General features: G+C 38.9%; 1 protein-coding gene across 16 annotated transcripts in view; it reads right to left on the reverse strand.

Moving 5' to 3' along the window:
* Baz2b (bromodomain adjacent to zinc finger domain 2B) overlaps positions 1-12,008 on the reverse strand; it is a 245,851-nt gene that overhangs the window by 35,615 nt on the left and 198,228 nt on the right. For all 16 annotated transcript variants that reach the window (XM_028869932.2, XM_037204812.1, XM_037204811.1 and 13 more), the window contains one exon: positions 882-1,022. In XM_028869932.2, coding sequence (XP_028725765.1) covers positions 882-1,022 — 141 coding nt within the window. The remainder of the gene's footprint in view (positions 1-881; positions 1,023-12,008) is intronic.

Raw genomic sequence — 12,008 nt, forward strand, 5'->3', positions numbered from 1 at the left:
GTGTTAAGCACACTACTGGAGGGGATTGTACAAACCAGGGCGATGACACACAGCAGATGGATACGGCAGCAGCACACACAGCTGTGATAGGGCCAGCACGGTGGTAGATGACAGGGTAGTTAGAGAAACTGTATGCATTGTTAGTATCATTTTCTACCAGCACCATATTCTTAGCTATATTCAAAATTAAGCTTATTTCTCCTCCAAAATACAGCACAGCACGTTGTTGCCAAGGTTATTCTAATCTTTCTAAATAGCTCCTCTCGTGTGCTATGGTAACACTACATCTGCCTGTGAGACTGAGGAGGACACCCGAGGGAGGCTCCGTGGCTGGACACAATTTCTTGGACTTCAAGACAAGGAGCATGGCCTCTAACATCAGACAAGTCGGCTTCAATGCACGGGTGTTCGTCAGCTGTTGTGATCAGGAACACGTTTCTCCTTCTGTCTCAGTTTTTACATCAATAAATGGAGACACATAAATACTAGCACCATGGGACTTCACTGAGGACTAGATGAAAACATGTAACTCAAGGAATTCATATAGGCACTCAGCGCAGGCCAGGCACACAGTGGACACAGTCAGTATGGGCTGGCTAACGCACTGGAGGAACTGTTCACAGATAAACCTCATTTACTTAAATATCTATCAGGTGTGAAGAGATGGCAAGCCTTTCTTGCCTCAAGTACAAGAGACTCTGCCAGAGACACAGCTGCTTCTCTGATCTTTCCCTGAAGACTTCTGTGGCGTATCTACGAAAACTGAAAGGTTCACAGTGATGCAATGACCATGGGGACCGCAGACAGTGCAGGCTAAACTAACCAAGGCTTGGACACCTGTGGAGGTTCTAGAAAAGGAACGGCTCATGCGCCATAATCACCTTTTGGTCTGCTAAGCACATGTCTTCCTTCGGCTTCTTTAGTTCCTTTGCCATTTCTAATTCCAACCTCCGCTGTTCGAGCTTGCGCTCCTTATTCAGTCTTTTCTCATCGCGTTTCTCCTGTTTCAATCGCTCTTTCTCCTGAAAGAGAAGATCATGCGCATGAATGCTTAATCCTGACAAGTGTGTGAAAACTAATAGATGTATTTCCAAAGTGATCAAATTATTATTATTTCAATGAACAAAGTCATCTTTAAGAAGTCTAGGAGTAAGCTTACAATTGCATAGAAGCAAGCACTTATTTTGAGGTTTGAATTTCTTAACGTGTGTGTGTGTGTGTGTGTGTGTGTGTGTGTGTGTGTGTGTGTGTGTGTGAGAGAGAGAGAGAGAGAGAGAGAGAGTACGTGTTCATGTGAGTGCAGTGCTCACAGAGGTCACAAGCTTCAGGTCCCCTGGGCTGGAGTTATGGGCACTTATGAGCTGCCTGACATGGGTGCTGGGAATTGAACCCGGGTCCTCTGCAAGAGCACTACGCATTCTAAACTACTAAGCCACTTCTTCAACACTGTCAGCTACTGGATTTTAGAATAACTATCATTTTATATATCTTTACTATATAACCGAAAAAACTTTTAAATCTTAGGAATATATACACTTAATATTAGATTCAGTGAAGACTTCTACTATTCAAAATTTGTTTGATCCTTTGTTTAGATGAAAATAAGTATTACTTATGGCACATGGGCAACAAAGTATCTATAAAGCTAAGATAAGTGGTATCAACACAGATATATGTATGGTTGCAGGATGTAACAGGAAGTTTACCTTAAGAAGTGGACCAAAAGCCAGGAGGTGGTAGCCCACACCTTTAATCCCAACACCCTGGAAAGCAGAGGCAGGGTGAGTTTGAGGCCAGCCAGGGCTACAAAGAGAAAAAACCAAACCAAACCAAACCAAACCAAAAGGCTGGGCAGTGGTGGCACATGCCTTTAATCTGTAGTTTGGTTGTAACTCTCAGAGAACCAGTTTCCAGAGTCCCCTCAGCCACCACAAATATTTAGAATGGCATATAAATCCAAATCAAATCTAGCACCAACGCAAGTTCTGGCCTCCCCTGCTCATGATTCTTAGTAGACTTGGCGCATTCCACACACCATGTACACATCTGTGAGAAGAAGACAGTGCGGTCAGTGGTGATGATGGTGTTGGGGAAAGGCACTGTCGAGGACAATGGTGATGAGGTTTGCCTGCCCCCTGGTCCTGTAGGATCCAGCACTATCTTTACCTAGGTCATAGCCTCTGTCCAGAATGCTCAGTTCTTCCTCTGCTACACAGACCTTCCACTACCTCAAACAATTCACTACATATTTTCCTAAGCTTCATTATACCTTACAGCATATGCTACAAGGTGCAACAATTATTTGTTTAATTAATGTCTCCAACTAAAGAGTGAACTTCAAGAGGACCTGTTCTGTAATGTAACTGCACATTCTCAGGAGGATAAGGTGCCTGGTGTCTCAAGAAAGTGTTCCTGATTTTTCTACCTGACTCTCAACCATTATTGTCCAGCTTTCCTTTCCAATAATATTATTTTCTATTGATAAGATATCATGTGATCCTGACGCATACAGTGTGACATAACACCTAAAATTATTTAAGCATGTGATTAATTTGCTAAATGGTTTGTTCTTCAAAAGCCATGAAAGTAAAGATAGAAAACATCTGGACCAGTAATTACACATTCTTTCAGAAATGCCCTTTATGTTTCTTTCTGTAGGGGAAGACAATTTGACGTCTTTGTCCTCGGTTTCTTTTGATCAATCTGACTATGAGACTTCCACTACAAAATTTTACCAAAATCTTGAGAAGCCATTGAAAAGAAATGTAGTAAACTCAGAGATTATCTTAAGCAGTCAGAATTGCATGAGGTAAAAATCAGTTTATTCTAAGTAAGTTTATTTAAAAGATGCTAAAAATGTTAAGACACTTTCAGATACTCTATAGTACAATATTAAAAATGTAATACATTTCTCCTATTTTAAAATTACCTATTATGAAAAGTTCTTATCATATAAAATCACAATGGAGGGTCATTGTTAAAAGACCATGCTATATTGCAGAAAACCTATATATTTCTTAAAATTTTAAGAAATGATTCTATTGGATTTCTTAGATGTCTTTTCCCAGAATAAATTGGGTACTACGTTTCTTTTGACATTAACTTGTACTCAAATATAAAATATATAAACATAATTTAAGAGACAAAGATGTAACTCAGGGTATAGAAAAAATAATACTATAAATAAGATGAGAAATGTCAGTCATTTACAGAAGGCATACAAAGAATGAGATCACACGCTGAGAATGAGAAGCACAATCAAGTAGTTTTTAAAAACAGTCTACCATTTGATATTTTAATCTCATATAGTATTTTATGAAAATTAAACTGAAACAAAGATAAAATCTGAAAAGAGGCTTCTTATACTCAGCAAGTACAAATTAAGAACATGTAAAAGTAAAATGTTTCTGTTGAGGTTTCTTTAGAAGCCAACAAAGAAAACCACTGAGCATACACTGGGTTAACTATCTGTACATATTATATAGGACACTACTCACAACTATCTCCTAAACTTAAAATTATTTACTCTCAAGTCAGACAATTCAAGATTACAATACATTTAAATTAATAATAATGGTAGAGAAAATCTACTCCACCAAATGATACTTAAAGTTTTATTGAGAAATGAATATAAAAGTAATTTTACATTTGCATTCAAAGGGAATTTAAGTTTAAAATAGAAATGAGTACATTTGTTAAGTGGGTTATTTAAGTACATGTCTATGTCTTATTTCAATATTGAAATATTGAATTGCTGACAACTTGTCTGTACATGGAAGTCTACTCTCATTTTCCACTACATACAGATGAGGCCCACTCTCACGACTGGAATCACTGGAACCATGGATTTTTCCTGCTTACGGGGTAAGAATCAGGTGACATTGGACACTTGAAGGGTCTGCCTCCTGGAATGCTGACTCACCATGCTGTGGCAGATCCATGGTCACTAGCTCTCTGTTCTCACTGACCCATGAGGAGATGGTAAAAGGTTCTGTTATGTTTCCTGTGCTTATCATTCAGTTCATATGAGTGAAGCTATTATGTATGACTCATGTAGTTTGAAGATTTATAACAAAAATAAGATTGTGAAACATTGTGAAAACTTACTTTACTTTTTCATGTTGCTTAAGCTAGTTTATAGAGATGGGTATTGAAAGCAAATGTTTCATATTGTATTAGTTATACTGAGTTATAAAAATATTTATGAATTCTATAATATACTAATGGCCCTTTAAAAATAGTGAACAAAATAATTTATATTGATCAGGTTTCTAAAAATTAACCATTTATTTACATACAGAAAAAAAGTATAGAAAGTATATTTCTAAACCAGAGAAACAGTAGGAAGCTGGGATTTTTTTTAAAGTAAGACCAGTATACTGTGCACAAAGAACCACCAACACTATTGGTGCAGCTTCCTAGAGAGAGGCCTTGCATCCTGTCTGAGCACCATAATTAAAGATGGACATCAACCACAGAGAGAACAGAAACCCAAGGAGACTGAACAACTCACTGCTGAATGAAAAATGGGTCAAGACAGACATTAAGAAGGAAATTGGGAGCTGGGCGGTGGTAGCGCACGCCTTTAATCCCAGCACTCAGGAGGCAGAGCCAGGCGGATCTCTGTGAGTTCGAGGCCAGCCTGGGCTACCAAGTGAGTCCCAGGAAAGGTGCAAAGCTACACAGAGAAACCCTGTCTCGAAAAAACCAAAAAAAAAAAAAAAAAAAAAAAAAAAGAAGAAGGAAATTGGGGGGCTGGAGAGATAGCTCAAAGGTTAAGAGCACTGACTGCTCTTCCAGAGGTCCTGAGTTCAATTCCCAGCAACCACATGGTGGCTCACAACCATCTGTAATGAGATCTGGTGCCCTCTTCTGGCATGCAGTCACATATGCTGTATACATAACAAATAAATAAATAAATAAATCTTTAAAAAAAAAAAAAAAAAAAAAAAAAAAAAAAGGGAAGGAAATTGATCCGGGCAGTGGTGGTGCATGCCTTTAATCCCAGCACTCGGGAGGCAGAGGCAGGCGGATCTCTGTGAGTTCGAGGCCAGCCTGGTCTACAAAGTGAGTTCCAGGAAAGGCGCAAAGCTACACAGGGAAACCCTGTCTCGAAAAAACCCAAAAAACAAAACAACAACAACCAAAAAAAAATAAAAAAAAAAAAGAAAGGAAATTGAAAACTTTCAGAATTTAGTGAAAATTAAAACACAACATTTCCAAGCTATGGGATAAAATGAAGACAGTTCTAATAGGTAAAAATGGAGAAATCTCTTACTAGTAACTTAATGAAACACCTGAAAGCTCTTAAAAAAAAAAAACAAACAAGAAATAATACCCCAAAAGAGTAAATGGGAAGAAATTATCAAACTCAGGGAAGAAATCAATGAAATAGAAACAAACAAACAATAATAAAAGAATAAAAAAATCAATGAAACAAACAGTAGTTCTTTGAGAAAAATCAACAATTTTGACAAACAATTATCTAAATTAATGCAAATATAAAGATGCAAACTAATAAAATTAGAGATGAAAAGGGAGACATTACAACAGATATTGAGGATAATTCTGAAAATCCTAAGAATATACTTAAAAAATTTGTATTTCATCCAACTGAAAAGCTTAAAATAAATGGATGAATTTCTTGATATGTACAAGCTATCAAAATTAGATCAAGATTAAATAAATAATCTAAATAGACCCAAAACCCCTAGTAAAATACAAGCAGTAGTTAAAATTTTCCCAACAAATAAGAGCTCAGGGCAAGATGGATTGAGCACAGAATTCTACCAGACCTTCAAAGCACTAAAGTCAATATGTCTCAAGTTATTCTAATAAATAGAAGCTGAAGGAACATATAATAATACTTTTTATGAAGCTACTCTTAATTTGATACCAAAAACACACAAAGACCCTAGAAAAAAGAGATACTTATAGAACAATATCCCTTATGAACATAGATGCAAAAATTCTCACGAAAATACTTGCAAACTGTATTCAAGAACACATCAAAAAGATTTTCCACCATGATCAAACTGGCTTCATCCCAGAGATGCAGGGATGGTTCCATATCTACTACATAAACATACTGAAAGACAAAGACCCACATGACCTTCTCATTAGATTCAGAAAATGCCCTATTACTGAAGAAAACACTAATTTATGCCATTGAACACAGAGAAGTTGAGTTGGTGCCCAACTAGAAGCTCCACCCCTAGGAACTAGCATTCATCATGCTAGAAAGCACTCTGCACAGTACAGCTTCCAAAGGAGGAAGTAATCATCAGTATCACCGAGCCACAAATGCTGAGACCTTCAACAGCTACCTGGCTGCCCAATACGCTGGTGCAACAACAGCACACATGTCACGGGAGTCACCAGCCACTTTAAAAATGGATTGAAGATCCACTCCAAGAGGAGGACCCATGCCTGACACTGCTGAAGTGGCGAGAACATGAGCTCGGGGAAACCTACTGCTATTATTCTAGTAAACTATCATGATTCCTAATGGTATATCACCATACCCACAGCAGAGTGCCTCACTCAGCTCTCATCAGGGAAACTTCTTCATGCAGTAGATGGCAATTAATAATTAATTAAGAGAGCCACAACTGGACAATGTGCAGAGAGGGAGAGACTTTAGAGAAGTTAGTCTTAAGTGGAAGGCTTTCACTAAACCAAGGGTCATGAAGGATCATGGAATATATGTAGAAGAAGTGGCAGAAAGATTGTAAGAGCCACAGGTGATGGATGAGTCCAAGGAAACAGAGTCTTCCCGACATAAACAGGACTGAGGTAGATAAGAATTCATATAGATATGGCAGCATGCACAGGGCCAGCTTAAGTTCAAACCACACAAGATCCCAGCACTGAAAAGGGTAAGTAGACAAAAGTCCTACGCCTAGCCAAGAAGCTGTTTGCAATTGATGCCTGCTGGGAAAGGAAAAATCTGTTTTCTCCAATGGAGTGACAGTGGATAAATCATCATAGTCCAGGGCAGGACCCATGCCCAGGAGTAGCTGGCCAATATAAAATGAATGGGGTGGGGAGCAGGTGCTTTTTATCTCATTTGTTTATCTCATTTGTTTGCTATCTTCTTTTTCTGCTACTGGCATTTTGTTTAGTTTCTTTCTTTATTTTTAGAGAGAGAGAGAGAGAGAGAGAATGAACAGGTGACTGGGTGAGTAAGCATTAAGTTGGTTAGGTGGGTAATGAGGAAGAGGGAGGAGTTTGGGGAGGAAAAAACAGGATCAAAATATATTCCATGAAAAAAAAAAAAAAAATAAGGGGTAGACAGGCCCGGCGGCAGAGACAAGCAGACGCAGGTAGGCCTGCGGCGGGGGCCCGTGGAGGTAGACGGGCCCAGCGGCGGCCCGCTGAGGTAAGCGGGCCCGGTGGCAGCGGCCGACAGGGACATTCAGGCCCCGCGGCAGCCGGCAGAGACATTCAGGCCCAGCGGCGGCCCACAGAGGTAGACGGGCCCAGCGGCAGAGACAAGCAGACACAGGTAGGCCTGTGGTGGCGGCCTGTGGAGGTAGACGGGCCCAGCAGCAGCCCGCTGAGGTAAACGGGCCCGGCGGCAAAGGCCGACAGGGACATTCAGACCCGGCGGCAGAGACCGACAGGGACATTCAGTCCCGGCTGCAGCCTGCAGAGACATTCAGGCCTGGTGGCGGCCCCAGAGGCAGACAGACCCAGTGGCAGTTGACAGGGACTTACAGGCCCAGCGGCGGACTGCAGAGGTAAACAGGCCCAGGGACGGAGACAAACAGACGCAGCTTGGAACAGGGACGCCCCTAACCCCAACATCTGGGGAAGAAGCTATCTCGGTGGGTCAGAACCAGAACGAATCTGAACACTCCGTCTGGTTGGGAAGAAGCTATCTCGGTGGGTCAGAACCAGAACGAATCTGAACACTCCGTCTGAGGACAACTCGGGGCCCAGCTGCTGATCCTGTGAAACCCAACAACTTGGTGAGATTACCCTGCTCAGCTGGAACCCATCTGTGAGAGGATTCAGATGCCTACAGTTTAAAGTCTGAAGAAACAAGATCAGCTGAGGAGTTGACAAATAAACAAAACGTGACCTGGGAACACAGAAGAAGGCGCTACCCAGACACCAAACCAGATCACCAGAATCATAAGTATATAATTCACCGATCGAAATCAGCTGCCCCTGAAGAAATAGCCCAATAGCACCAATTTAACCAAGAACCACTACTAAACCAAGACTAAAAATTAGAACAAGAGAGGCACTCTCAGACACAGACACCACCTGTACCTCACAGAGGAAGAGATGAGTAGACGCCAGTGCAAAAATACAGGCAACAACATAAAGACCTATATGGCAACATCAGAACCTAGTGATTCTACACCTGCAAGACCTAAACATACCATGACAGAAGAAACAGAAGAAATCAACCCTAAAAATGACTTTAAGAAGATGATAGAGGCCCTTAAAGAAGAAATAAAACATTCCCTCAATGAGGAAATAATAACTTTCCTTAAAGAGGAATTGAAAAACTACCTTAAAGAGGAAATAAAAACTTTCCTTAAAGAGGAAATAAAAAACTCCCTTAAAGAGGAAATGAAAAACTCCATTAAAGAGGAAATTAAAAACTCCCTTAAAGAAATGGAAGAAAAAACGAACAAAAAATGGGAAGAAATCAAATCAAGCCAAGAAAAAGCAATTAAACAGATGAAAGAAACATTCCAAGATCTGAAAAATGAATTTGAGACAATAAAGAAAACACATGCTGAGGGAATGCTGGAAATCCTGACAAAACGAACAGGAACTACAGAAACAAGCATAACCAACTGATTGCAAGAGATGGAACAGAGAATCTCTGACACTGAAGACACGATAGAGAAAATAGATTCGTCAGTCAAAGAAAACAATAAAGACAAAAAAGTCCTAACACAAAACGTCCAGGAAATTTGGGACACCATGAAAAGACCAAACCTAAGAATAATAGGGATAGAAGAAGGAGAAGAATACCAACTCAAAGGCACAGAAAATATATTCAACAAAATCATAGAAGAAAACTTTCCTAACCTAAAGAAAGAAATACCTATGAAGATACAAGAAGCTTACAGAACACCGAATAGGCTGGATCCAAAAAAAAAGTCCCCTCGCCACATAATAATCAAAACACTAAACACACAGAATAAAGAAAAAATATTAAGAGCTGCAAAGGAAAAGGACCAAGTAACATATAAAGGCAAACCCATCAGAATAACACCAGACTACTCAATAGAGACTATGAAAGCTAGAAGATCATGGACAAACCTCATGCAGACACTAAGAGACCACGGATGCCAACCCAGACTATTATACCCAGCAAAACTCTCAATCACCATAGGCGGAGTAAACAAAATATTCCAGGATAAAACCAGATTTAATCAATACCTGTCCACAAACCCAGCCCTACAGAAAGCACTAGAAGGGAAAATTCAACCAAAGAAGCTAAACACATCCATGAAAAATCAAGCAATAGATAATCCTACACCAACATACACCACAGAAGGACAACACAACACAACCAAAAAAATAACAGGAATTAACAATCACTGGTCATTAATATCCATCAATATCAATGGTCTCAACTCACCTATAAAAAGACACAGGCTAACAGAATGGATAAGAAAACAGGACGCATCCATATGCTGCATACAAGAAACACACCTTAACTCCAAAGACAGACACTACCTCCGAGTAAAGGGCTGGGAAAAGGTTTTCCAAGCAAATGGACCTAAGAAACAAGCTGGTGTAGCTATCCTAATATCTAATAAAATAGACTTCAAACTAAAATCAATCAAAAGAGACCAGGATGGACATTACATATTCATCACGGGAAAAATCCACCAAGATGAAGTCTCAATTCTAAACATTTATGCTCCAAATACAAAAGCACCCACATTCATAAAAGAAACACTACTAAAGTTTAAAACGCACATCAAACCCCACACATTAGTAGTGGGAGATTTTAACACACCACTCTCACCAAAAGATAGATCTACCAGACTGAAACTTAACAAAGAAATAAAGGACCTAACAGATGTTATGACTCAAATGGACCTAATAGATATCTACAGAATATTCCATCCTAACACAAAAGAATATACCTTCTTCTCAGCACCCCATGGAACCTTCTCAAAAATTGACCACATGCTTGGACACAAAACAAATCTCAACAGATACAAAAAAAATTGGAATAACCTCCTGTATCTTATCAGACCACCATGCCTTAAAGTTAGAACTCAATAACAACAAAAATTATAGAAAACCCACAAACTCATGGAAACTGAATAATGCCCACCTGAAACATCAATGGGTCAAGGAAGAAATAAAGACAGAAATTAAAGAGTTCCTAGAATTTAATGAAAATGAAAGTACAATATACCCAAACTTATGGGACACTATGAAAGCAGTGCTAAGAGGAAAATTCATAGCTCTAAATGCACACATAAAGAAGATGGAGCAATCCCATACCAATGAATTAACAGCACAACTGAAAGCTCTAGAACAAAAAGAAACAAACTCACCCAGGAGAAATAGACGCCAGGAAATAATCAAATTGAGGGCTGAAATCAACGAAATAGAAAACAAGAGAACAATACAAAAAAATCAATGAAACAAAGAGTTGGTTCTTTGAAAAAATCAACAAGATAGACAAAACACTAGCCAAATTAACCAAAAGGCAAAGAGAGAGCACCCAAATTCACAAAATCAGAAATGAAAAGAGAGACATAACAACAGACAATGAGGAAATCCAGAGAATCATCAGATCATACTTCAAAAACCTGTACTCCACAAAAATGGAAAACCAGGAAGAAATGGACAATTTTCTGGATAAATACCAAATACCAAAATTAAATCAAGACCAGATAAACCATTTAAATAGACCAATAACCCCTAAAGAAATAGAAACAGTCATCAAAAGTCTCCCAACTAAAAAGGACCAGATGGTTTCAGTGCAGAATTCTACCAGACTTTCAAAGTAGAACTAATACCAATCCTCTTCAAAGTGTTCCACACAATAGAAACAGAAGGAACACTACCAAACTCTTTTTATGAGGCTACAATTACCCTGATACCCAAACCACACAAAGATGCAACAAAGAAAGAGAACTACAGACCAATCTCCCTCATGAACATTGATGCAAAAATACTCAACAAAATATTGGCAAACCGAATCCAAGAATACATCAAAACAATCATCCATCACGACCAAGTAGGATTCATCCCAGGGATGCAAGGATGGTTCAACATACGGAAATCAGTCAATGTAATACACCATATAAACAAACTGAAAGAAAAAAACCACATGATCATCTCCCTAGATGCTGAAAAAGCCTTTGACAAAATCCAACACCCCTTCATGATAAAGGTCTTAGAAAGATCAGGAATACAAGGAACATTTCTAAACATAATAAAAGCAATTTATAGCAAGCCAACAGCAAACATCAAATTAAATGGAGAGAAACTCAAAGCGATACCACTAAATTCAGGAACAAGACAAGGCTGTCCACTCTCCCCATACTTATTCAATATAGTACTAGAAGTTCTAGCTAGAGCAATAAGACAACAAAAGGAGATCAAAGGGATACAAATTGGCAAGGAAGAAGTCAAACTTTCACTATTTGCAGATGATATGATAGTATACATAAGTGACCCCAAAAACTCTACCAGGGAACTTCTACAGCTGATAAACTCCTTCAGTAAAGTGGCAGGATACAAGATCAACTCAAAAAAATCAGTAGCCCTCCTATACACAAATGATAAAAGGGCTGAGAAAGAAGTCAGAGAAACATCACCCTTTACAATAGCCACAAATAATATAAAATACCTTGGGATAACACTAACTAAACAAGTGAAAGACCTTTTTGATAAGAACTTTAAATCCCTAAAGAAAGAAATTGAAGAAGATATCAGAAAATGGAAGGATCTCCCATGCTCATGGGTAGGTAGGATTAACATAGTAAAAATGGCAATCTTACCAAAAGCAA

This window comes from Peromyscus leucopus, chromosome 4, assembly GCF_004664715.2.
Source record: "Peromyscus leucopus breed LL Stock chromosome 4, UCI_PerLeu_2.1, whole genome shotgun sequence".
Lineage (NCBI taxonomy): Eukaryota > Metazoa > Chordata > Mammalia > Rodentia > Cricetidae > Peromyscus > Peromyscus leucopus.